Source organism: Cucurbita moschata, unplaced genomic scaffold (genome assembly GCF_002738365.1).
Source record: "Cucurbita moschata cultivar Rifu unplaced genomic scaffold, Cmos_1.0 Cmo_Scf00005, whole genome shotgun sequence".
Taxonomy (NCBI): domain Eukaryota; kingdom Viridiplantae; phylum Streptophyta; class Magnoliopsida; order Cucurbitales; family Cucurbitaceae; genus Cucurbita; species Cucurbita moschata.
The window spans coordinates 5,818,507-5,844,195 of NW_019268521.1; the positions used below are offsets into that span (position 1 = coordinate 5,818,507).

At 41.3% G+C, this 25,689-nt stretch overlaps 7 protein-coding genes across 14 annotated transcripts in view; 2 read left to right on the plus strand and 5 right to left on the minus strand.

The window, feature by feature from the left end:
- Nucleotides 1–7: 7 nt before the first annotated feature.
- Nucleotides 8–2,138, minus strand: LOC111443591 (protein TRIGALACTOSYLDIACYLGLYCEROL 5, chloroplastic). 4 transcript variants are annotated; one of them, XM_023081478.1, is made up of 5 exons: nt 2,085–2,138; nt 1,933–1,981; nt 1,778–1,822; nt 436–468; nt 8–343 (listed from the first exon to the last, which is right to left on the minus strand). In XM_023081478.1, the coding sequence occupies exons 2-5, from the start codon at nt 1,970–1,972 to the stop codon at nt 168–170; spliced, it is 294 nt and encodes a 97-aa protein (XP_022937246.1). In that variant the 5' UTR covers nt 1,973–1,981; nt 2,085–2,138; the 3' UTR covers nt 8–167. The 4 variants fall into 4 exon arrangements, with proteins under 4 accessions (XP_022937246.1, XP_022937245.1, XP_022937244.1 ...); XM_023081477.1 differs by having other exon boundaries at nt 1,933–2,027; nt 2,066–2,138; XM_023081476.1 differs by lacking the exon at nt 2,085–2,138 and having other exon boundaries at nt 1,933–2,078.
- Nucleotides 2,139–2,404: 266 nt separating this feature from the next.
- On the minus strand, nt 2,405–5,510 carry LOC111442928. Its single transcript, XM_023080486.1, has 3 exons — nt 5,392–5,510; nt 4,155–5,294; nt 2,405–3,687 (listed from the first exon to the last, which is right to left on the minus strand). The coding sequence occupies exons 1-3, from the start codon at nt 5,428–5,430 to the stop codon at nt 2,515–2,517; spliced, it is 2,352 nt and encodes a 783-aa protein (XP_022936254.1). The 5' UTR covers nt 5,431–5,510; the 3' UTR covers nt 2,405–2,514.
- On the minus strand, nt 5,392–8,276 carry LOC111442810. Of its 2 annotated transcripts, XM_023080342.1 has the most exons (4): nt 7,231–8,276; nt 6,652–6,999; nt 5,930–6,581; nt 5,392–5,667 (listed from the first exon to the last, which is right to left on the minus strand). In XM_023080342.1, exons 1-3 carry the CDS (start codon nt 7,660–7,662, stop codon nt 5,958–5,960), a joined length of 1,404 nt encoding a protein of 467 aa, XP_022936110.1. In that variant the 5' UTR covers nt 7,663–8,276; the 3' UTR covers nt 5,392–5,667; nt 5,930–5,957. The 2 variants fall into 2 exon arrangements, with proteins under 2 accessions (XP_022936110.1, XP_022936108.1); XM_023080340.1 differs by lacking the exon at nt 5,392–5,667 and having other exon boundaries at nt 5,813–6,581; nt 7,231–8,275.
- A 71-nt stretch (nt 8,277–8,347) lies between these two features.
- Nucleotides 8,348–14,343, minus strand: LOC111442809 (aspartic proteinase-like protein 2). The gene is made up of 12 exons (XM_023080339.1): nt 13,845–14,343; nt 13,630–13,750; nt 12,409–12,836; nt 12,156–12,312; nt 10,993–11,075; nt 10,811–10,907; nt 10,603–10,675; nt 10,187–10,399; nt 9,973–10,097; nt 9,552–9,653; nt 9,353–9,450; nt 8,348–8,881 (listed from the first exon to the last, which is right to left on the minus strand). Exons 1-12 carry the CDS (start codon nt 14,303–14,305, stop codon nt 8,707–8,709), a joined length of 2,133 nt encoding a protein of 710 aa, XP_022936107.1. The 5' UTR covers nt 14,306–14,343; the 3' UTR covers nt 8,348–8,706.
- A 604-nt stretch (nt 14,344–14,947) lies between these two features.
- On the minus strand, nt 14,948–16,860 carry LOC111443311 (isoflavone 2'-hydroxylase-like). Its single transcript, XM_023081080.1, has 2 exons — nt 15,920–16,860; nt 14,948–15,829 (listed from the first exon to the last, which is right to left on the minus strand). Exons 1-2 carry the CDS (start codon nt 16,793–16,795, stop codon nt 15,209–15,211), a joined length of 1,497 nt encoding a protein of 498 aa, XP_022936848.1. The 5' UTR covers nt 16,796–16,860; the 3' UTR covers nt 14,948–15,208.
- LOC111443312 (putative cyclin-A3-1) lies at nt 16,759–21,963 on the plus strand. 4 transcript variants are annotated; one of them, XM_023081082.1, is made up of 12 exons: nt 16,759–16,823; nt 17,203–17,245; nt 17,324–17,543; nt 17,696–17,847; nt 19,114–19,493; nt 19,914–20,146; nt 20,257–20,332; nt 20,441–20,517; nt 20,613–20,646; nt 20,725–20,874; nt 20,958–21,092; nt 21,240–21,963. In XM_023081082.1, the coding sequence occupies exons 5-12, from the start codon at nt 19,137–19,139 to the stop codon at nt 21,309–21,311; spliced, it is 1,134 nt and encodes a 377-aa protein (XP_022936850.1). In that variant the 5' UTR covers nt 16,759–16,823; nt 17,203–17,245; nt 17,324–17,543; nt 17,696–17,847; nt 19,114–19,136; the 3' UTR covers nt 21,312–21,963. The 4 variants fall into 4 exon arrangements, 3 of the variants coding, with proteins under 3 accessions (XP_022936850.1, XP_022936849.1, XP_022936851.1); XR_002710473.1 differs by having other exon boundaries at nt 16,767–17,075; nt 20,966–21,092; XM_023081081.1 differs by having other exon boundaries at nt 16,767–17,077.
- Nucleotides 21,964–23,822: 1,859 nt separating this feature from the next.
- Nucleotides 23,823–25,689, plus strand: part of LOC111443310 (isoflavone 3'-hydroxylase-like) — a 5,059-nt gene continuing 3,192 nt past the window's right edge. The window contains exons 1-2 of the mRNA XM_023081078.1: nt 23,823–24,851; nt 25,413–25,686. Of these exons, the coding sequence (XP_022936846.1) occupies nt 23,940–24,851; nt 25,413–25,686 (1,186 nt within the window). The 5' untranslated portion in view covers nt 23,823–23,939. The remainder of the gene's footprint in view (nt 24,852–25,412; nt 25,687–25,689) is intronic.

Below are 25,689 nucleotides of genomic sequence, written 5' to 3' on the forward strand. Positions count from 1 at the left end.
TGGAAAGTTAGGCGACAAAAGAAAAGTCATTTTTATACAATCAAATGTAGGTACAATTATACAATCAGATGTTACCTCAATTCCATCCAAAAAGAGCTCAAAAGATTTAAAGAAACTCTTATAATGCTGAAGGCTTAAACTAGCCAATAATAAGGGAGAGACTAGACTCAAGCTTTTCTGGAATTTCTGGACAAGTCTTTTGAGTCCTTGCTGTCATAACTTTGATTTTGATCCTTGTTGTCAAGTTCCATTCCCTGAAATATCATCCTTGAGGACCGATACTTACTCCCGTAAGCTGTGCCAAATCCCCATCCAAGTCCCAATCCAACACCACACCCACCACCTACAGAAAAGAATCACAAAATAAATAACTACGCAATCAGATGAATGTCTATTTGGAAAAATATTTGTACGTAGAGCATGTTCGTTTGTTACCCGCACCAAGGCCCAAGAAGTTCAAAGGCATTCCTGCAAAATAAACATCTTCATTCAGGTGGGGCACGTAATTGCAGAAAACCTACAACTCCCACGTTAAAGAATAATACGTGCCTGGAAATTTTGAAGGGAAATAATGGAATCTACAACTGGATCTAAAAGTTATGTGCAGGACCATAACTTTCAAGGTTCCTATGCAGAAATTAAACCCCAGTACACTAAGCAGAAATCATAACTTTTGAACGACTCCAAACAGAAATCTGATAGTCTAAACGTGAAAACGTAATCTTCCATTGCAATTTACTTTATCTATCGTTCCTTAAACTAAATCCATACCAACCTAAGATTCCAGACTGTTCTAATATCCTAAACTGCAAAAACGAGAGTTGCAACAAAGGCACAGAACTTAGTTTCTAGCCCGTCAAGATTCTTGTCTATAGGTATCCAGCTTACACCCTTTCAATTAACCTGTGGAAGGATGGTTTGAGTCCTTTAAATAACTCATAAGATGAACCATCATGGATTGAACTAGTAGTTAATACAGGTCATGGGAAGAACCCAAAACTATTAGTCCGTCACAAGTTAAAACAAGATACCCCACAACTTCTGTTGTGAGCTCTCATTGAACTAGAATATTGCCCAACATGCATATTTCTTTTAGAGTAATGAAACTAATAGATTTCACAAACAAATACATGAACTACTCGCTGTTGGGAGTCACACAGGAATTCCAAGTGGTATCTGTGGCTAGATGTAGATATCTTAAGATCAACGATGTCAATAGATCACCACAAACCAATTCATCTCATTGTTCTGCCTCTACAAATCACAAAGTTACTCCATCTTCACCAAACTTGCCAAAAGAAAAGGCTCTACTTATTCCAAGTAAATAACCTATTAAAATTGGCATACCTCGGCCTGCCAGTCATTTCAAAATAATAGAGAGCCAGACATCGCCAAGACACCAACCGTAGCTTAACAAGAACAACTCGTATCATTTTCAGAGGAAAAAAAACTACATATTATCCCCCTTTCTGATCCCAATTGAAGAATAATAGTTTTTCAATTTATCCCCCTTTCTGATCCAAATCTTTTTCAATTTATAATTCAAAAGCCTCAGGGTTCTGTAGCATTCATTTCATAATATTCCAGAAACTCTTTTCAGCTAACTTCGCCCAGCTAGCATATTAAATCCAACATAATTAGAGAGAACGCAAATAAACAAAAAGCCCGAAATCATCTTAGAAATTCCGGAACAAGCTCACGACGTACAACAGGTAAATGAAAGAACTAAGCAAGAGAGAAAAACGATCGAAAATAACTAGGGTAAGACATCACATACCTCCGAAACCCCATCCGATGCCGAATCCACAACCGATACCAAAACCTCCAATCAAGAAAATAACAGCAATAATCAGTTAAAAAAAACAAAGAAAAGATAAGAATATACAAAATATATCAAACAAAACAAGCTCAATATTTATGAAGATATCATACCGAATCCGACGCCAGCTCCATTGAAGTTGGTGAGTACCATTGCTCGCAGCTGAGGCGCCACAAACGGAGAAGCTTGTAACGAGTGGAATCGAGAACGAATTGAACAAGGGGAGCGAAAATTTTTAGCAAAGAAAAAAAGAAAACACAATTACCTCGAGCTGGAGGAGATATTAGGATGGATCGATTTGGGTTTAAGTGTATACCTAAGACTTGTGGCCCACTTATATTTTAGATTTTTTTTTTTTTTAATTTGAGAATTTTTAGAATTAGTTAAAAGATTTATTGAGAAAACACAATTATAAATTAAAATTTATTTTATTTTTTGTTTTAATAATATCTCATAATTAAATTCTAACTACCGATTTTGTATTGAATGGGTTTGATTATATGATAAATGTTTTATTTTTATTGTTTTTATTTCTTTAAATAATAAATAATATTTTAAGGTAAAAGGCATGCCATTGAAGTCACATTGAAGATAAAGAGAGGAGAAAAGTAAAATTAAGCAACACTTTCTGATGTCCAAGCTTATTGCAGAAGAATCCAAAGGAAACAGTTGCAGAAGAAGAAGTGGGGAATCAATCAAGGCACAATTTTGAAAGCCTTGATCTTGTCGATCCAAGAAATGAAGGAGTTCTTGGAGTTCCTGAAGCCCAGAAATCCATGCTCCTTGCTCTTGTTCATGCTATCTATGTTACCTGAAATGCTCAAAATTATATCTACGAACCACCAATTACCAATCTCCTCCAGTCGGGTTGGTTGCAGCTGATTCTCCTTCACGATCTCTTCCCACACTTTGCTTTTGTCCTTCATCAACTCCACCAACGTCAATTTCTCGCCCTCTTCGAACCCGTAATCCTCAATGTTGAACTGTTCTGCCAACACTTTCCAGAAATGTTTCCACTTGAATACATCGCCATTGTTGCAGTTAAACGCCTCGTTCTTCGCGTACGGATCCACCGCCGTCCATATGTGCTGCTCCGCTATCAGATCTGCGTCTGAAGCTACCGAGAACTCCTCCCAAGCCGATTTCGTGCCTGGGAATTTCAACGGACGTCCCTCGTGCCTGCATATGGCGGCGTACGCGCATAGGGTTCCTATGATGTTCATCCAGCCGAAGGGGGAAAACCCGAAAATTACATTGGGTCGGATCACCGCCCATGTCAGATCCTTTCTTTGAGTCTTTTCAATTTCTTCGAATAACAAATCTTCTTGCGTGTAATAGAAATTTGGGCATTTCAATCGAGGCAAATCCTCCGTGAAAGGCGAATCGTGCGGCTGCACGGATTTATTGACAATGCTCTCGAAGGATCCGACGTAGTGCTTCGTACCGGTTTGAAGGCAGATATGGCGGAGATTGGGCGCGTTGGGGATCACTGATCGCAACACGTTGCGAAGCATTTTAACGTTGGCCTCGCAGTTCTCGAGCTCGGTGGATCGCTTGGTCCATGTGACATAGAAGAGATGAGTCACATCAACGAGCTGCGAGAGTTTGGCTTCGGCGTCTTCCGGATCGGAGATATCGCATTGAATGTATTCGATGGGATGGTCGGCGTTCCAACTTGGCCTCGACCTCCGAGCGACGCCGTAGACCTTCCATGGACCGCCGGGGGTGTCGGAAAGAGGGAGAATCTCGGCGAGGCTGTTGCCAACGATACCAGTAACGCCGATCACCAGGGCGACGCCCTCAAAGCTTCTCGGAGGTTCACCTTCTTCAAATTTCTTCTGCAAAATCGGGAACAGAGAAGNATCGATTTGGGTTTAAGTGTATACCTAAGACTTGTGGCCCACTTATATTTTAGATTTTTTTTTTTTTTAATTTGAGAATTTTTAGAATTAGTTAAAAGATTTATTGAGAAAACACAATTATAAATTAAAATTTATTTTATTTTTTGTTTTAATAATATCTCATAATTAAATTCTAACTACCGAATTATAAATTAAAATTTATTTTATTTTTTGTTTTAATAATATCTCATAATTAAATTCTAACTACCGATTTTGTATTGAATGGGTTTGATTATATGATAAATGTTTTATTTTTATTGTTTTTATTTCTTTAAATAATAAATAATATTTTAAGGTAAAAGGCATGCCATTGAAGTCACATTGAAGATAAAGAGAGGAGAAAAGTAAAATTAAGCAACACTTTCTGATGTCCAAGCTTATTGCAGAAGAATCCAAAGGAAACAGTTGCAGAAGAAGAAGTGGGGAATCAATCAAGGCACAATTTTGAAAGCCTTGATCTTGTCGATCCAAGAAATGAAGGAGTTCTTGGAGTTCCTGAAGCCCAGAAATCCATGCTCCTTGCTCTTGTTCATGCTATCTATGTTACCTGAAATGCTCAAAATTATATCTACGAACCACCAATTACCAATCTCCTCCAGTCGGGTTGGTTGCAGCTGATTCTCCTTCACGATCTCTTCCCACACTTTGCTTTTGTCCTTCATCAACTCCACCAACGTCAATTTCTCGCCCTCTTCGAACCCGTAATCCTCAATGTTGAACTGTTCTGCCAACACTTTCCAGAAATGTTTCCACTTGAATACATCGCCATTGTTGCAGTTAAACGCCTCGTTCTTCGCGTACGGATCCACCGCCGTCCATATGTGCTGCTCCGCTATCAGATCTGCGTCTGAAGCTACCGAGAACTCCTCCCAAGCCGATTTCGTGCCTGGGAATTTCAACGGACGTCCCTCGTGCCTGCATATGGCGGCGTACGCGCATAGGGTTCCTATGATGTTCATCCAGCCGAAGGGGGAAAACCCGAAAATTACATTGGGTCGGATCACCGCCCATGTCAGATCCTTTCTTTGAGTCTTTTCAATTTCTTCGAATAACAAATCTTCTTGCGTGTAATAGAAATTTGGGCATTTCAATCGAGGCAAATCCTCCGTGAAAGGCGAATCGTGCGGCTGCACGGATTTATTGACAATGCTCTCGAAGGATCCGACGTAGTGCTTCGTACCGGTTTGAAGGCAGATATGGCGGAGATTGGGCGCGTTGGGGATCACTGATCGCAACACGTTGCGAAGCATTTTAACGTTGGCCTCGCAGTTCTCGAGCTCGGTGGATCGCTTGGTCCATGTGACATAGAAGAGATGAGTCACATCAACGAGCTGCGAGAGTTTGGCTTCGGCGTCTTCCGGATCGGAGATATCGCATTGAATGTATTCGATGGGATGGTCGGCGTTCCAACTTGGCCTCGACCTCCGAGCGACGCCGTAGACCTTCCATGGACCGCCGGGGGTGTCGGAAAGAGGGAGAATCTCGGCGAGGCTGTTGCCAACGATACCAGTAACGCCGATCACCAGGGCGACGCCCTCAAAGCTTCTCGGAGGTTCACCTTCTTCAAATTTCTTCTGCAAAATCGGGAACAGAGAAGTCGATAAGAGAAACGTGGAGGCATTTCAGAGATAGAAACAGGGGAATGGGAACAGATATGGAGTTACTAGTTACCTTAGCAGCGCCAATCGCTCCGGCCCACCACCAGCTCATTTTCCGTCGCGAAATCGGAGACAGGTTTCGGAATCAGGTAAAAGGGAGCAGATAAAAAACAGAGATTGAATCGGAAATCATTCGGTGGTTCGAAAGGATTTATAAGCGCAAGGGTGTACAGATCATTGTTGTCGATTACGAAGGAAACACGAACCATGACGAGATCTGTGACGGGATATTCATCGGATTCGAACCGCCGTAGTTCCAGGGAAATTCTTTTTAAGGAACATTATTTCCCTTAATTTTATGATAAATGAATTATTAATTGTCATAACGAAAGAACTAAAAATGAAAACTATAATGTTAAATTGCGCAATAATAATTTTATGATAAATGAATTTTCAGGTTAAAACCCATGATTTTTCCTTACAAAAAGAATTGACGTCATAGAACGGCGTTTATCACGAGGAACACGTTCTTAATCATTTTCAATATCATGGTTAATAATTATGTTTAGATGGCGATGTTTCATGAAAGGAGATTTGTTTAGAAATATCACCATCCTTGGAGAGTTGTTGGGAGCTGGTTCAGATCTCTGGTTTCCAGATAACTTTAACCTTGTTGCCCTGATTCTTGTCTAATGCTGCGACTTTGGCCCGATAAGCTGTTGCTGCCATGGCGTTCTTAAAGCCATGATGACCTCGAGAGGAATCGCAGGCCTCGCTCATGGAAGCATATCTAAGTTCAGCAGGGGGAATGAAACAATCAATGGACAGCCCAGGGACATTGAATGCTACTTCCTCTATAGTCCAAGCTTCTTCCATCCTGGTTTTTGAATGGCTCATGGCTGTTTCCCCAAATCTGAAAAGGGTTACTACAGATCGACCCGAGTGAGCAATCATAATCCCCTCGACTTGTCGGTAATCGTCAAGAAACGAATTAATCGTGGTTTCCCAATACACAGCATCGCCCCCGTTGTTTTGGATTCGGGTTAAATGTGAATCTTCTAAATGTACAAGGAGGCCTGATTTCTGGCTGAAGCATCCAAACATAGTGTGCCTGATTATCTCTGCAGGTCCTTCACTTCTTGCCTTTAATGTTGTTGGATCTGTACAGAGCTTGAGGATGAAACAATCTTCACCATTAACACTCTTTTCTCCAATGCATCTTGCATTACCAAACATGCTTGCTGTAGTTTTTGGATCAAGACCCTACACATAAAGAACTTTGTGAGCAAATCTCCAATATATAATGAGGGTGGTGTAAGATGAAGTGTATCACCTGAAGGGCACGGCGAAGGGGTCTAACAGGCCCTTTGGCGGCATGAGCGCCAAGCCAAGGCGTGTGCCTCCACACTAGCTTTCCATTGCAACCAGCATGAACCTTGCTACCACCAAGAGCAAGCTCAACATACCACATATCTGGCTTCATTTGCCACAAAACAAACCCGCCCGACTCTGCATCTTTAGAGGAATTACGGGTCCTGACCACTTTGTTAGCTGTTTCAAACTCACATGCTATCATTTTTACCTTTCCCATGGCATATGCATTGCATACAGAATTTTGAAGTTTTTGCCCTCCCGAGGCTGCTGTGTACTGCTGCAATATATACTGAGCTGATGAATTTTCCTGCAGGAAACCCCTTGAAATTTTATTATCCAAGACCCATCCTGAAAACCCAGTATCCAGAAAACAACCATACATCTCATTTGTATAAATAAATAACAAGAGACAAGAGCATTAAGATCTCTCTCAGTGTACTCGATCTTCATTTTGGAATAAATTCGAAGAAGAAGATAAAGGAAGAGATGAGTTCAGAGTGGAAAAGGTTAGTTTAGAGAGTGAATAATTAGGACTAACAATGGGGATGTCTTTAATGGCTTGGTGGGGCAGAGGCTTGGCGGAGCTAACATGAACAGGAGCTAACGGAGCACCCAAAACCCCAAGCAGCAGCCTCAGATCAGATCGTTTCTGGGCAGAACAAGAAACAGCCGAAGGTGCCCTACAAAGCTGACCCCTCATCCAGTTTCCCCATTTCCCCTCCTTTGAATCTCTGCTCTCGTTCCCGTCGGGCCCTTCCTTCAACGGTGACAATGCCTCCTCTGGCCTTAAGCTTCCTGATCTCTCAATCATCAAGTCCGGTTGCGACAGTTGGTGGGTCTTCCTCCGCCGTAGTAAACTCGACATGGGGGACGCACTTCTCGCCGGACTTTTCGCTCTTGACCTTCCAGGTGAAAGCCCTCTTACTATCTCCCCCTTCAGCGCCGAGAAGAATCCTTGCTTTCTCTCCATTTCAAACTATTCTCCAAAACCAGCGACACAGAAGAGTGAAACAAAAAGAAACGAAGAATACTTGAACAATATGATGGAAGGACTATCGTAATCAGCAGCAGGCCCGGCTCGACAAAAACAGTACAAAGCTCATTATCGAACAGCTGCGATTCCACCTACAGGGGGGGAGAGAAAAAAAAGGTAGACAGACAAGCAAAACTGTAAGTATTTTATACAATTACGATCTGGGTCGTCCTCGTTTCTCTTCAATTGTTACCCACTACGGCTGTTTTCTATCCTGCTATCGCCTTCAGAAGTGGGGTGGGGGGACCTAAAAACTGGTAAGGATATAACTGCGCCGGAAACTTGTAGGAAGAAAAGAGACTGCACTAATCTTCGGGCGGCGAGATCAGGCAGCGGAATCTTGGGAAATGGCCAAGAACAAGAACCCAAACGAAAGACAAGATTGGAAGGGGCGTCTCTGGTGAACACTACACCGAAGTTCAGAAGGAAAATTGAAAAAAGTAAAAAGAAAAAGAAAAAGAAAAAGAAAAAAAGAAAAGAAGATCATAGGGCAGTGTGCCGATTAATACAGGGTCCACCTGCGGTGTTCCAACCGGTTAAACCCACGTGATAAAAAAATTTATCTCCAAAGGTACAAAAAGTATTAATTAAACGCCATGCTAAAATAGCCTATTGGTCGAAATTCATATGAATCAAATCTGCCTCATCAATCAAACCAACCTGTAATAAAGGGCACTGGGAACAGCTCAAGGCTGTGCACCTTTGTCCCTGCTTAAATACATGAGTCATTCCAATAACACATGTTCTTGTTTGGTATGTTTTTTTTCCCTTCTTCCTGTGGTTTTTACTACAACTCTAAATCAGTGTACAACAGTCCTAAGCATTTCATGGTACGAGTGACTACCATATACACTCAGTTTTTGAAGCTAGTTTAAATTCCACTCTCTCCCTACCCAAATCACATCTTTTCTTTAATCCGAAACTATATATCTGATATACAGAATCATAACTCCAACCAAAAAAGAGAGAAAAAAAGGGGGTCTATAGTGGCTGAAGCTCTTGCTCGGGTCCGACAGCACCAACAGGCTCATATGAACTCAGCTCCCTCCGTCTGTATCTCCAAATCAGCCACGTGCTTCCGGCTGCCAATCCAACAACTAAGGTAACTGCTGCTACAATAGACATCATAGACCAGAAGTGCTGCTCCATCCATGTCCTGTATAAATCCGACCAGGGGTAAGAAAGTACGTGATGGAGCATAATATAATAGGGAAATTAGTCAAGTTGTAGGCAGAAATAAGTAGAAAACGGGAGCGTGAACATGACAGCGTATACTGCACACAAATGTTATCAATATATAAATGATCGATAGTATTTTTAAGCTTATATAACCTACTGGGCTGAAAGCAAATTACTCTATAAGAAGACACGTCACAGATACAAAACTTATTAGCAGTTACTGCAGTTTAAATGTGTGAACGCCATGCTTTGAAGGAATTTCCCCCGAGAATCAGTCAGTAAATGCAAGCACCATGCATATAAATCCTTGCTTTTCATCAGAAAATCTTCTAACTGCGGACGACCCAGTGATGATATATTTGAAAAATGACAAGCAATAGCCAGTGGAGCCCTATGTGCTCCAAATGCAGTAAGAAGGAAAAGAATAACATCCAGGAATATATCTCACTTCTTTAATGGAGGTTCAACATTCAATTCAACCAGCTGATAGCTTCCGAATTTTTCAGGAAGTTGCAAGTCATGTTCCTTCAGGCGAGAAATTATGTCCTGCAAATCATCATTTACAGTCATAAGATAGTTAATTGATATACTCCAATGTTTTTACTTCATATAAATAAGCTGGGCGCTTAAGGACTAAGAACTTTCACCATTGCCGTGGAATTAGATATATAACCAGCAGAATCAGCAGGGAAGATGGCCCATCTAATGAAGAAATCAGTTTCTCCCGATGTAAAGTTCAGCACGTGAACCTAAAATTAGACAATTGGCAAGTGTAAGCCGAACCCCAAACTGCAGACACTACGAAGAATCGAGCATATAGGTATAGAAACAGCAGTGCAAGTCTTAATAAAGTCGAGTATATGCAATATTCTTAAGGTTAAGGGTGCGCATTTTCACTCTTCTCCTTCCTTTTCAAAAAAGTTAAGGTCACACCATTAATTGTTGCCTTTTACAAAATTATCTCGAAAAAAGATTTGGAGAGGACCTTGCACTAACAACGGTGCTGGTGCTGTGGGAGTCGACAAGAGATAACATATGGTGAAAGGTTAACTCTAAATTCATTAGTACCTGTGAGACATTTACTTCAAGCTCATTGGCAATAAATTCTGCAAGCTCAGTGATGTTAAGTTTCACGGAGGATTTGTTGGCATGAAGCACCATATTAAATGTTATGACTCCAACCTGAAATTCACCTACACAATGAACACAGGAATATATAAATACCGCGCAAAGTAAAAGTCATCTGGTAATATAATCTTGAAACCATTGGGTTAAACCTTACCGGAAAGAAATGGTACAGTTGGAGAAACAGGTGGAGGAATTTCATTACTTGTATTCTGACCATAGGAAGGTAAAGGAGCTGGAGGAGGAGCTGGAGGAGGAGCAGGAGAAAGATAATGCAGATTCTTCCAAAGTTCAGAACAGTTAGTCTTCCAAAACCCAATTTTGGTGTTCTCTCGATCATAGGTGACAAGGGTATTACGAACAATAATTCCTGCCAATGAAAAGAGACCACGCAGCTTTACTCTAAAGAAATACTATTTCGTTTTATTAATTTTGAGGACCGTGATTATTGAACACCTAAGTTTTATTAAAGCATGCAATATAAAACCATCATTTACACACAGCCAAAAGCAGTAAAACAATGTGTACAGCGCAAAAGAGAATTATCCACAATCCAGGGAAACTTCGCCATACCTCCCAAAAGTGTTGTCTGATCATTACCATTTTTAAAGATTCCTAGACAATATGCACCACTAACCTTCGTATGCTGCAGAGATGGTTGATGAGAAGAGGAAGGATATACCATTAATGTAAATTTTACTACAAATTATAGACAATTACATATATCATAACAATTCACTGGAGAGGGAAGGAGAGAAAAGATTAACTAAAAAATGAGTACCCGGAACAAGTAGTTCTCCGGAGAGAGTGAAATTTTCTGTCCATTGGCAAATACCATAGCAACCTCTGGAAAGACTTTTGAGAGTTCAGACACATCCCTAGCACAAGAATCCGATGATCAACAATCAACCCAGAAAGAAATACACCTAAAATATCAGTGCTCCTAGCAAGAAATAGAAATACCTCCCAGCACCAGAAAAACAAATATCTTTAAAATTCGGGTCAGGACCACTGATTTGTTTCAGGAAACTAATTTTCTTCATTAGCTGCAATGTAAACCATAAGTTAACAATAATGCACCATGTTTTGTAATAAACAACTGCAGAATGGACTGGGAGGAAGCAAAATAGGAGATGACCTTTAGTATGAGTATGCATCAAGTCAAGAAATCAAAACTTGTGATTCACAGGAATGAAAAGGTTAAAGACAACAATATCCCTCAGGCAACATCTATGGGAAAGGGCATTTCTACTTTTTGCTAAGAAGAAGAGCTCATGATGAATGCGGCATCGATTTCAAAACAGACTTGTAGATCAGATCTTTTCATCCAAAAAAATCACAACATTGCATTCCAAATGACAAAAACTGTACCCAACACCTACATGTTTTTTCCAGCATGAAACAGTCCCTAAACTGGGAATCAATAGCATAAGCTAAGCGTCAAATCAATTAAATCAACTACTAGAACACAGCCAAAGTCAATTGCATAGCATAAATATTATATTTGGTAATAACAAAAAGAAGAAGGCTTCAATATATGTTTTGAAGTTCAAATGATCCGATTAAAATGTAAGAGTTCAAGATAGTTGTATCGGCGAAATGTGGCTATGAAGAACTACTTGAAGAAGTCCTTGTTTGAAGATAAAATGTGAAGGTAGGGAAAATGGTCAAATCAATGCAGAATGATAAAAGATGAGATAATGACACATGAATGAAATATTGGGACTGTGTGAACGCCAAACACTCGATCAATCTGAGTTACACTTTGAAGATCCAAATATGCTTTATAATAGCTTTCTCAACAACCATTTAGAGAGTTTCAATGGCTTTGAACTGTTCCAAAATTCCATATCATGATGCAGAATGAATGAGATACTGAATCTTACTGGTGACAGACATATTGAATAAGACATGTATGTGATAGGTCGTCCCCGACAGTAAATATGTATGTGAGGAGGGTTAGAAAGGAAAGAGCACTGAGAGTTAGCTATAATATTGTGATAAGCTCAAGGATGCCTTTAAGCAGAAGGAATGATAAGTAGCACTAAACTGATAGGCTTTTGGTGAAGGCAAGACCATCTAAGATTTGAAAACCAGAGATTAGATGCAGAAGTTGAACAACTTACAGCGTCCTTAAATGCATAGTAGGCTTTTTCTGGAAAATAAGCATATGTAGTTCCACTATCCAAGACAGATCCATACTTCCCATCGAAAGTCCTTGGATTCAACTTCAATGGCTTCCCAGCAACATGTATTTCCTTCAACTCTATATTATAATATGGGCTGTTTCCATCCCAAAGCTAGACTATATCAATGAGATATACATAAATATAAACTAGTGAAAATGAATTTAGAAAGGCACATTCAAAACCACCATACCTTCGAGATGTGTCCGAGTGGGTAAATACCATACCAGGGGGTGAAGAGATCCCACCAAGAACCATTGCACCCCCACCAACATCCATCCCACCATAACATAATGAAAATGAATTACTCACAGCACCCTTGCCAACAAGTTGGTCCATCACACTGAGTGTACCACGGCCCAAACCCATAATCCCATCAGCACGCTGGGTATAAAGATCGCCAGTTTCCATAGTTTCACAGCCAAAGACTGCACGCTGGGGTAGAAGTTCACTTTCTTTTCCAAATGACATGATGTCCTCAGCAAGCACACCGCTGCTAGTACTCATCTCTGCGTACCGTCTCTCGTATGTACACTGGACTCCATTGTCATCACAGCTACAATCGATATTGCACTTAACAGGTTGATATGAGCTAGACAACTTCGGTTGGAACCTTGGATCCTAAAAATAGTATGGTCTAAAAATAAATCAAGTGAAAACTTGTTTTAAGAACATATATCGAGTATAACTAGAGTTATCAGCAGTTCAAACTGTCTGGACTTTCTACAATAATAGATCTTTTTTTATCTACGACTATGACAATCAATCTAAACACCTTATTTAACTGAACATGCATAAGCTTCAAATGAGTAATCTGACATATTTCCCAATTCAGCACCTCACAACTACGATCGTGCTACACAATTTGCAAGGTTACTAGTAAATTGAATGAGATTTGAACTCTCAAATGAAAGAATATTATGAAGGTATTCTCACAAGAGATTCTTCTATATTTGGTCGTCAAAATAATTTGCAGGATATTAAATACTAATTAGGTGATCACCATAACTTACTCATTTCCTCTAAATTGTTTGCTATTTACATCGGCGTTAATTGACCACTAGGCCAACCAAATGCAGTTTTTCATTTTGGCACTATCTTATTTTATCTTTGTGAACCCATACACAGAAAGTCATTTCCAGAGAAAAACATGTATGAACCAGTGATCCGAGATGGATCAGATGGGCGATCTCTAATCTTTCCTTCATCAGCAATTCAACCAAGCCTAGTTCTAAAATCCCATGCTTACATCGTGCTCAACATTTATAGACTTAAAAGACAAAATTTTCAAACAACGGTATCAGAATAAGTTTCTGTAATCCCAAATTCGAACGCACAAAACGAATTGCAGATATTTGACTATAGAGAGCAGAACTGAAGAAACAACGCAGATCAACAATCAATCGAAAGAAACCTGATGGTTCCCGCAATCTACGCAGTTAGAGCATGGAACGTATGTCACAGTACTTCCGGTGTCCACAATAAGAGCAAATTCTTGTGGAGGAGTCCCAATCCATAGACGCGTCGTGTAATACCTAGAAATATAAATGCCCAGAACCTCGAATTCATGATACACATAAAAAAAAATCTAAAAACAGACACAAAAGCAGAAAATTCAGAAAGACGAACCCGTTGGTAAGGAGGTCATCGTAGAGCCTCATTCGAGCATTTGACGAGTGGGGTTTTTCCAAGTTCAACAGGTGCCGGAGACGATGATCACGGTCCAAAACGCGCTGATGGGTGGAATTCGTCGGTGAAATATAGAGAGGAAGAATCACAGGGCGCTGCTGATAATAGAAGTCTCTAGAGTCCACAGATGAGGAAAAAATCGCGCCCAGCAAATTGAAACCAACTAAACAATAGACGAAGACGGCAGAATGTAAACTGGTGGAGGGCGGAGACATGGTGTGCTGGTGGACCGTACGCGATGGTGCAGACGGAGGAGAAACGACGGTAATTGGCGCGGAGAGGACCCGGTAAATAGCCCTCTGCGCCCCCAAAATATTGAGACTGAAACCAAAGTCATTGCAGTTTTTCTTATTTTCGTCGCTAACTAATTGGCCAATCAGATGAAGCCACGATAACGACATAATGAAAATGTAGGATGACGTGGCAGACGGTCAACGGCAATCCGACCGGCATGTTGCAAGTTGGTCAACTCAAACAATTGTTATTTTTTCCTTTATGTATATTGGAAATTGGAAATTGAAATTTCCATTTATTAGTTTTGAAGAATTCCCCTATTTAATATCCTTGTGAAGATGGTGGTAAAGCAGGTGGGTGGCATTATTTTGTCCAAACAAGGAGATAAATAAAACTTAGCTGCACTATGCTTGAAATAAACGTTATGTATCATTATTGATGCATTTAGAAGCTTCACACCAACTATATCTATAACAGCGTTCGTCTCTAGCAAATATTGTTTGCTTTAACTCGTTACGTATTGTTGTCAATCTTATGGGTTTTAAAACGTGTCTATTAGGGAGAAATTTCCACATTTTTATAAAGAATGCCCTGTTCCCCTCTCCAGCTAATGTATAGTTCATAATCTACTTCCCATACGGTGCCCAACATCCTTGTTAACACATTATCCAGTGTTTGATTCTATCATCATTTGTAACGGCTTAAACCTATCGCACGCAGGATGAATGCATTACAAGATTCCGTATCAATTGGAGATGAGAACGAAATATTACTTATAAGAACACCTATGGAGCAGATGCTCTTCAAAATGGTGAAGTAGACAACTATGTGTCAAATCAGACAGTGTTGTAACGCTGTGCTTGAGCGGTTGGAGTGTCTGCTATACTATATTGAGTATAGAGCTTGATTTGGTTTGTGAGAGAAGCTCGCCAAATATGGGCCTACACCTGTTTCTAGCCTGCAAGTGTTGGCCTTTGGGCATAGTGGCTGCAATATATATATACACGTGGGGGGCTGATATACCAGCCAGCAACTAAACAGCAAAACATAAACAACCACTTCAATTTGTATCAGATTTGGGGAAGCAAATGTGCGACCTTTGAACGGGGTCGGCAAAGGGCGTGGAGGGGCACGGCTTTGGGCAACGTCAGTCCGACGCCTTCCCTCATATCAATACATTCCCCGCCAACCGACTCCCACTCAAAGCACTGAATCAGCGACCCGACAGCCAATCCAACGACGCGCAGTCCTAGGCCCTCGCCGGGACATCTCCTCCTCCCGGCCCCAAATGGCATCCACTTGAAGAACCACCCCTCTCCCTCACTTCCAAATCTACCCGGGTTGAATTTTTCGGGATCCACCCATACGGTGGGGTCGTTTTGGATAGCCCACACGTTGACGAACAGCGTTGTACCAGCTGGGACACGAAACCCTCCAACGTGACAATCCTCCGACGATTCGTGGGGGATGAGTAATGGGCCGGGTGGGTACATTCGGAGAGTCTCGTGGATTAGGCTACGGAGGTAAGGAAGATGGGCCAGATCCGATTCCTCCAGGATTCGATTGGATCTTCCTACAACGTCGTCGATTTCCGTTTGGGCCCTTTGAAGGCACTCTGGATTGTTGAGTAATAGTGACAGTAGCCACTCCATTGTATTGATGGAACCTTCTGTTCCTGCTAATAGCAACACCTACAACAATCCAGATTAGAACACCACCAAGCAAATAATTAGTTGTTGAATTAAGTGATACGAGGATGAGAGTTGGGCGATGTAGCTCACGAGCATGAGGCCTCTGATATACTCGTCCTTATAATAGTGAGGTTCCTTTTGTTGCAGCGAGAGGAGGACCTCAATCATGGTCTTTTTAGCATCCTTTTTACTCTGTTTACGATGTTCCTCGATCAAACTCTGCATCCAAGCATCCCGCTTGCTCTGCAACTCCTTCATCCTGTTCTCAAGCCCTTTGGATAATCCAGCCCATTTCACGATCCTTAAGAAGTCCCCCAAATTAGTCTTGCTGCTCAACCGAAACGTCTCCTCCTGAATCTCCCGGAATCTCTCTGCTTCCTCCGACTCCGCCGCGTCTTCCCCATAATACCGCTTTCCAGCGATCATTCTCATCATGATATTGAACATCAACTCGAAAAACTCTGTTCTCATGTCTACGACGTCGTTTTTGGTGTTGTACAGCCTCCGGATCAACGTACGAACTTCGTCGACGCGAATACTGGAAAGCGTTTGGAGGCGGTGGGTGGAGAAGATTTCTAAGGACGAGATTCGGCGGAGGTTTCGCCAGTGCTCGCCATACGGAGCCCAGAGGAGGCTTGTGTAATTGTACCCGAGGTATTTGCCGCCTATGAGATGAGGCCGGTTGGCGAACACGATGTCGTTTTTGGAGAGACACTCCTCGGCGGCTGACGGAGAAGAGACGACCAGGACTGGTCGGAAACCGAACCAAAAGAAGAGGATTGGGCCATGCCGGCGCGAGATGTCCGATAGGGTCCGGTGAAGGGGGCGTTTGAGGAGGTAGAGTTGGCCTATGATGGGTAGTGAAAAAAATGGGCTCGGGGGGAGGTTTCGGATTCTGTGAAGGAATTGATTTGTGAATATGTGAAGTATCAATAAAATCAGAAGGCATAGGAATATGATCGCCATGGACGACGGCTAAATGATGAACACGAAGGTTTTTACATATGATATGATAAGCCAGTGGAATTGTTTACAACAACAAAAACGACGTCGTACTCGTAAGAACCATTTCATAAGTGGGGTATGATAATGTAACCCACAATGGGTACCGCAGTGGGGCACAGGCAAATGAGGTGATAGCAAGGTGGAAGGCATAATGATTCATAGGGAAATTCCCTGCCATTTCCTCATGAAGAACGCTCGTGCCATTACCTAAAGCCAAACAAATGGACGGATGAGATATACAGTGTTTGTCCTAATTTCTCTATTTGATTTTATTCGATTTTAGGGTTTAAATTACCTATTTTATATCATACAATAATTCTGCATGTCGATTTATTGGATGATTATTAATTAGAGAATCACTTTAATAGGTTCATGTGAAGCAGCGATGGTAGCAATGAACATGGCAAAAAGGTACTTTCGGCGATGAGATTGGTAGCGATTATGAGGGCTTTTCTTTTTATATATAGTTACTGTTGAACATGACGACAGGATATTCAACATGAAACTCTCGGCACCGAATCTCTGTTCTTTCGCGATCTAAGGAAGTAGCTGTGGTGATATGAAAAGCATCAGTCAAAATTTGATCTTTTTTTAAAAAAATTGTAAAGTTTTCTGTGGATTGTTCGATGTTAGGGCATTTGAAGGCGATTTGTCGGAGATCACGACGCTCTGCGATGCGGAAAATTTGAGGGAAGTGCTTGCGCGCAAGGTTAGTCGTGCTGTTTTTTTATTGATTGATCCCTTGGATTCTACTGCTATTTGGTCCTCTGCGCCTCAATTTTACAGTTCGAGTCGATAATGGAGCGTCTCTATTAACTTGATTCTTTTATCCTCCCCTGACCAACCGACCTCCCGTCCTAGATCGGCCCACTCGCGGGGTGATTATGGCACCACAGCCTCAAATTTCATCGACATTTCACAGCGGAGTGACCTCTTTTCCACCAATGCCTAGAAATCTGGCCGATTGTTCCGGACGGAGATTACAGCGGTCCTAGAATCCGGCGAACATTCGGGTAAAACTCCATTTACGTACTAATTTCAATAGAAACACTCCCGTTAAACGAACCAACAGGAATGCATTATCATAAGACTTGGCGGTTGTCTCATTAGGCTATAAAGCTTGGGCTGGGCCAACCCATGTCGGGGGGTTTAACTTTACCCTGTGTCATAGGGATACATGTACCATTTGTCATTTCTGAAAGAGGCTAAGAGGTAGCTGCAAAGTGGTGTCCCCCTCACATTTGACTTCCTGTCATAAAACGCGTGGAATTTTTAAGCCCCCAAAGTACATAATAAGTATAGAATCTACATTTTCTAATTACAATGATGTGAATTTTAGACCACTTTTTCTAAGTTTTTGCCGTTTCCGGCCTGCATGGTCAACATATTCATCTTCTTCCCACATTTTTTTTCCCCAATTTTTGCTATGAAACTTCTCATTTGCTTTTATCCATTACGTATCGTTATCAACTTCACAATGTTAAAACGCTTCTATTAGAAAAAGTTTTCATACCCTTATGTTTTTCGTTCTTTGGATCTCACAATCCCCTCTTCAGGAGGTCCAATGTTCTTTCCACACTCTTATAAGATTCCGTTCCATATCGTCGTTAGTCTCAAATTTTAAAATGCGTCTGCTCGGGATAAATTTTCACACCTTTATAAGATATTCACATTCCACTAACTTAGGGTGCCCAACGTACTTGAGATTTGGGATCTCATAATCCACCCCCTCAGGGGGTCAATGTTCTCACTGGCGCGAGCTCTGATATCATTTCTCGTGAGGTTCGAGTTAAAAACATGTCTACTATGAAGAAATTTTCATTCTACTCTCGAGTGGATATGAGATTTGACATCCAGCTTTACTAATCGTGCACAGAGAGATTGACGTGTAAAAAAAAGTGGTCAGTAATTTAAAATAAAGTATTAGTTTATTGAGATGGATGAATTCAATGATTGGAAAATAGTATACATGAGAGAAAAAAAAGAAGGAAACGCTGGCGTTTTAAGTTGAAAACCCGGGAAGTACCAAAATGGGGAAAGTCTAAAAAAAATTTAAAAATTGGGGCTAAAATCTGAAGGGGCTCCTGGGAATGGAAGAGCGCGCAATCTTAATGTTTCTGCAGATTTGGTTTATTTCGTTTCGTTGTTTCGAAAACCAAAACTGGCGCCTCTCATTTGCCCAAAATCTATTCCCAATTTCTTCCTCAGTACATATTCAACCCGCGCCAAACCCCATCCCTCACTTCTCCTTCTCACTTCCTTTTTCCACCCCTTTTCAGATCCCACTTCCACTCAAAGTACTATGGCGGACAAGGAGAATATATTTCGTCTCACTCGGGCTTCTAAGAAGAGGTTGGCCGAGGCTGCTACCCCCGACGACCGCTCCTCCAACAAGAGGCGGGTCGTTCTTGGGGAGCTTCCTATTTTGCAGAATGCTTCTTCTTCCGTCAACCGGAAGTCCAGGTCTAGAGCTAGCAGGCAGAGACGGAGAGTGAAATCAAGGGATATTGCGGGGACAAGTGCTGCTGCTGCTGCTGCTGCTGAAATCAATCCACTTCCGCAACGTGATGTCACGTTATCAGATGAGGGCAATTCGGAAGACCCCCAAATGTGCAGGGGTTACGCCTCTGATATTTATGACTATCTTCGCGCAACGGAGGTCTGAATCTTTCCTCCCCCTAACTAATTCTCCCGCTTGTTTACTGCAATTTGTAGAAACTATTTCTATTTAACTCTTGATTTCCTGCTCTGCTATTGATTCGAATATTCAGTTTAATTGCTTCTACTTTACTATCAAGATTAAAATTAAAGTTAGACTTAGTCATGGGGGTTTGCTTAGGTATGGATTATGTTGACCCAATTTTCACAAACACTTTAGCGCCGATGCAAGAAGATTGGTTGCCCACTTTGTGTGTGCGTGTGCGATCTTGCTTTTAATCTGAATAGCCCCATTTCTTTGATGTCCTGACTTCTGAGATTAATATTGAAGTGTATGTTTATTTGGGGTTTATGCTTTCTTTATTGGAGGTTTATGCTTCCTTGGACATTTTCGTATGCTAATTCTTATTTGAACATCCAGACTGATCCAAGAAGAAGGCCCCTACCAGATTACATCGGGACGGTACAAAAAGATATTAGTGCCAATATGAGGGGAATTCTGGTGGATTGGTTGGTTGAAGTTGCAGAAGAATACAAACTAGTTTCAGATACACTATACCTCTCTGTTTCATATGTTGACAGATACTTATCTCTAAATGCAATCAGCAGGCAAAAACTTCAGTTGGTGGGAGTTTCTGCCATGCTCATTGCCTCGTAAGCCCATTCACAACCCCTACACTGTTCTGTTGTGCTCTGGTACTGTCTTGCTTCACATAAAACCACCCATTGACATTGTTTCTTTTTGTATGTTTGTGTGTACGTAGAAAGTATGAAGAAATTAGTCCTCCACATGTTGAAGAATTTGTTTATATCACCGACAATACCTACAATAGAGAAGAGGTAATTCTCTACTCGTCTGTTGTTCAATTTTCTGTCGCTCCTCCGAAAGGTTCGCCATAATCAAAGTTGGTTGAATTACAATTTTTTATATTTATTTTGATTCTGAAGGTGGTTGAGATGGAGGCTGATATATTAAAATCACTGGAATTTGAACTTGGAGATCCCACAATAAAGACATTTTTAAGGCAAGTGCAGTGGTCTATCTTTTACTGTTGTAATTGTGAAAAATGTGCAGCACTTGCGTGGTTTGATAACTTATGAGCATTATTCTAATGTGCAGGAGATTCACAATGGTTGCTCAAGAGACTTATGAGGTAACATCCTAATCCTCTGTTGATTGTAAAGATGTCTAACATGATTTTCAGTTATTTATTTCTTATTGGTTTTTGCAGTTTAATACATTGCAATTTGAATTCTTGGGCTACTATCTTGCTGAGTTAAGCCTACTAGACTACAACTGTGTCAAATTTTTACCGTCTCTCGTTGCTGCATCTGTTATATTTCTAGCACGATTTATGATCCAACCTAAGAAGCATCCTTGGGTAAGCTTTTTGGAACAGGGTTGTTGTGCATTATATTATTTTTGGTAGGGATTGAGCATTTGTAACATATGTATATCATGTAGATCTCCAGGTTGGAGCATTTTACTGGATATAAGCCAGCTGATATGAAAGACTGCATTCTACTCGTACATGATTTATACCTTAGTAGAAGAGGAGGCGCTTTGGCAGCTATAAGGGAGAAATACAAACAACACAAGGTATTTTGATGGTTAAATCTCCACTTTTTTTTCTTTTTCTTTTTTGCTGGAGGGAAAGTTTCTTATTATATTATGAAGTAAAGATTTAGTTATTGGAATTAAGCACTGCTATGAATACGTATTTCATGGATTCCTGTTTTATTGCAGTTCAAATTTGTGTCTGTCATGCCTTCACCTCCAGAGATTCCTATTCCATATTTTGAAGATGTTAGAATATGAATGTACAAGATGACAATAGTAGTTAGGAACTTACGATATGGAGTGAATAGAAATTTATATCAGATAGGAATCTGAATTCCAGAGGCACGGTTCAGTTCTGATGTGCACAGGCTCTATAAGGCATTAGCCGATGGGCGAGTGTCCATTTGGAATGGAACATTTTTTGTGCACTGGAAGGCAAGGCAAAGCAAAGCATGAAGGCAAAGCTGGCATATTTTCCCACAACATTTTATGCATCTTCTTCCCTTGTAAAGATGTTTCGAAAAACAGATAACCCAATGTGGCTCACTTGTTAGATTTTAGGGTGTGTTCAGTATTGTACAAAATTCAGCAATGCTCATCATGCATTGGGCCAGAAGCCCATTTGAAAGCATAGAGTTCTCGTTTTCCTTTTCCAAGTTTGAGTCGGCAATGTACACAAATGCCATGTCTAATAATTGCAAGAACTAAAAAGGGAGGCTTGAAAAACATCAAAATAAAGCCATGTTGTTTGTCGTCCAAATCCCTTCGACAAGGATTGGCAGAAGAGGGAAAGGCAAAAAGAATAGAGCCAAAATGCATATTCTACAAATGCTTTACGTAGCCTTGAAAGTGACGGACCCTCTTGCTTCAGATGTTGAAGGGACTGAAAGCTAGAAAGAAAAGCACGATGGAAGAAGGAATATTAAAAAGGCTTGCGCTGAAAAGGAAAAGTGGCCTCGTCTAGTCTGCTGTGGTGCTGTTTTGCAGGTTGTCTACTCAATTGCATTTAAGCTTACACTTTTTCTTCAGCCATCACACTGCCCTGCCATACAAAGCCATATGACTTTTCCTTCATTGGGAGACTTTTGCCTCTGACCTTCCCCTCCAAGTAATCTGAGAAGACCATTGTTGAGAACTAAGCAACTGGGTTTCGTCCCCTGTCTCTCCATTTCAACATGCCATTTCCACTCTCCATGGAAGCTCGGCTGCTTCTGTTAATGGCGGTTTTCACTCTTCTGGTCTCTGGGGAAAGCAAAGCGGCAATGGGGGTCGTCGTTGCCGTCCAACATCCACCTTCAAATGTGCAGGAGAATCCCCGGAAGAAGCTGCCATCGCCATCGTCTCCGCCGCCGTGGAGTCAGTCGTTCAATGCGCTCTTCGCAAGCAAGAGGAAGGTACCAAACACTTGGGATCCACTCCACAATCGCTGAATTGAAAGCTCTCTCTGGCTGTTGGAATCCATGGAGAGGAATTGGATTGCATCTGTCTGATTATTTTGGTCAAAATGGTGGTGTTGACTCTATTGAGAGACGTGGCCACGTGGGCTTCTGGTTTGGTTGCGTTCCTTTAGCTCGTGAATTCGGACACCTACTCGCTCCCAGCCTTTTTCTGGGTGCAACCTTTATGGGGAAATGCATCCACCCCTTGTTTTTCTTTTTCAAAATTATTTTTTGTAAAATCCAATTAAATATAAACTCTTCCACGTATATCATATCTATTTTTCAGCTTCTTCAAAATCCATGTGCGGCGTGGCCATGGTTTTTTCTGGTCTTCAAAACTCTCTTTTTGGTCTAGATAATATTTTGAATACTTATGCTAATTTAATGGGTTTAGATAATATTCTAGATATTGTCCACGTTGACTTGCATTGTTGTCAATTATATAGATGTTTACCCACTTTGTGTATCTCACAATCTATCCCTTTGGGGATCCAGCGTTTTCGATGGCACATCGCCTAGTATCTGAGTAAACCCACCAATGCTAGCCGTTATTGTCTTATTTGGGCTTCTCGTCTGCACTTCCCCTCAAAGTTTTAAAACACATCTACTTGTAAGAGTTTTTCACACCTTATAAAAATGTTTCATTTTCATCTCAGACTAATGTGAAATCTCACAATTCATCCTCTTGAGGAGCTAGCGTCTTCACTGGCACACTGCTTGATCTCTGACTTTGATACCATTTGTAACAGTCAAAACCTAAACCCACCGCTACCGTTTTGACCCATTATGTATCGTCGTCAATCTCACAATTTTAAAATACGTCTTCCAGAGAGAAGTTTCCACACGCTTATAACTCTTATTCATCAATTCTTATGGATTACTAGCTTAGTGTTTGTATTGATCATGTTTTGAATTTAATGTTTGGAGGTGCGGATTTGACCCCTATCTTGATGAGCTGATTTAAGTTCAAGTTGGCCTTGCATACTTAAATTGTATAGCCACATATCATATTGGGTGACGTAGGATATGAAGTTTTTGTTTGGTATTTTCTTTTTCTTACAATGGGAATGCCTATCTGTCTTATTTAGCTTCGTTTCCTCAATTTTTATGTCAAACAAATCCATTAGCTTCAAACCAATGTTAGATGTAACAAAAGACAGATTCATAAGGCATCATCTTGGGAAGGTACAAATCTTTCACATTCTTGGTACAGTGTGATTAAATTGGAAGTGCAAGAGAAGATCACGCAGTCTACTTTTATTTGGCACATTTCTCTCACACTTTTATCATTTTTTCTTCACCTCATGCTCTCAAATGTCTTCTAATATATCCGTTCCCCAAGTCTGGCTTATCCCAATTCCCCACCGTCCTAATTTCTTGTATAAAACCATGCAAAATTGAGCCCATTTTGGATGTGCACCTGCAACAACTTCCAACACATTCATCCATGGAGGCTAACACAATTACATGGCTCTCTCTCTCGCTTCTCTTCACTCTTAGTCTTATTTACAAACTCAGAAAACAAAGCCCCAGAAGGTGTCCACCCAGCCCACCATCGCTTCCTCTCATCGGCCACCTTCATCTCCTCAAACAACCTTTCCACAGAGTGCTGCAGGATCTCTCCGACAAACACGGTCCAATTTTATCCCTTTCAATCGGTTCCCGTCCCATGGTGGTTATTTCCTCCCCGACCGCTGTCCGCGAGTGCTTTACCAAAAACGACATCGCCTTCGCCAACCGCCCTCGCTTGCTTTCTGGGAAGTACATGAACTACAACTACACCGGTGTGGCTGTTGCCTCCTACGGCCACCACTGGCGCAACATGCGCCGCATAGCCACCACAGAGCTACTCTCCAACCACCGCCTAAACGCGTATCTCAATATCCGAGTGCAAGAGCTCAAATTATGGGTCAAGAATTTGTACGGCGAGACAGGGGAAAGTAGTGATTTTGTTCGCTTGGAGATGCAGTCCAAATTGAACGAGCTTTCTTTTAATACTGTTATGAGGATGGTGAGTGGGAAACGTTACTTTGGTGTAGATGTTGAGGATGTTGAGGAAGCTAGGGAGTTTAGGGAGATCATGAAGGAGCTTCTTCACTTAAGTGGGGCGTCGAATCCAGCTGATTTTTTGCCCATTTTGAGACTCTTTGATTATCAAGGACTTGAGAAGAGGATGGTGAAAGCCAGTGGTCGAGCTGATTTATTCCTACAAAATCTGATTGATTGCGAGCGGGAAAGGCGAGCTTCTCGTTGGCCGGAGGAAAAACATGGAAACAAGACCATGATTCAGAGCCTGCTATCCTTCCAAGAATCTCAACCTCAATATTACTCCGACGATATCATCAAGGGTCATGTTCTGGTAACTTCAATCCCTCCCATTTTAATGGTGTGATATCATACTAAACTTTATAAGAGTGTGAAAAACTATTCTTAGCCAAAACGTTTTAAAACTTTGAGACGAAAACTTGTAAGGAAAAGTCAAAAGAGGCTGTATGGTTGTTACAAATGGTATCAGAGCTGAACACCGGGCAATGTGTCAGCAAAAGAGGCTGTATGGTTGTTACAAAAGAGGCTGTATGTGTCAGCGAGAAGTCTTAGTCTTGAAAGGGATTGACACTAGGTGGTGTGCCTACAAGGGTGTTGGCCTCGGAGGGGTGGATTGTGAGATCTCACATCAGTTGAGAACGAGAACGAAACATTCTTTATTAAGGGTGTGGAATACTCTCTCTAGCATACACGTTTCAAAACTTTGAAAGAAAGGAAACTCACGAGAAAAAGTCCAAATATGACAATATCTAGCGTTGAGTGCATGCCCATCGGTTTGCTGCTTACAACCACCATTTGTGACGTGACAAACACTTTAATATTATTTGTTATTTTGACATTATAAATTGTGAACTTTGGTGGTTATCTACTGCAGACGATGTTGGCTGCGGGTACTGATACAACTACAGGAACAATAGAATGGGCGATGTCGCTGCTTCTGAATCATCCCACGATAATGGATAAAGCTTGGAGCGAGATAAGAGAGTGCGTTGGGGAGAGTCGGCTGGTGGAGGAAGGCGATGTTAGCAGCCTAAAATACGTGGAAGCCATAATCTACGAGACTCTTCGACTGTTTCCAGTAGCTCCTCTGTTGGTGCCACACGAATCCTCTGAAGAGTGTAGAATTGAAGGATTTGACATACCCAAAGGCA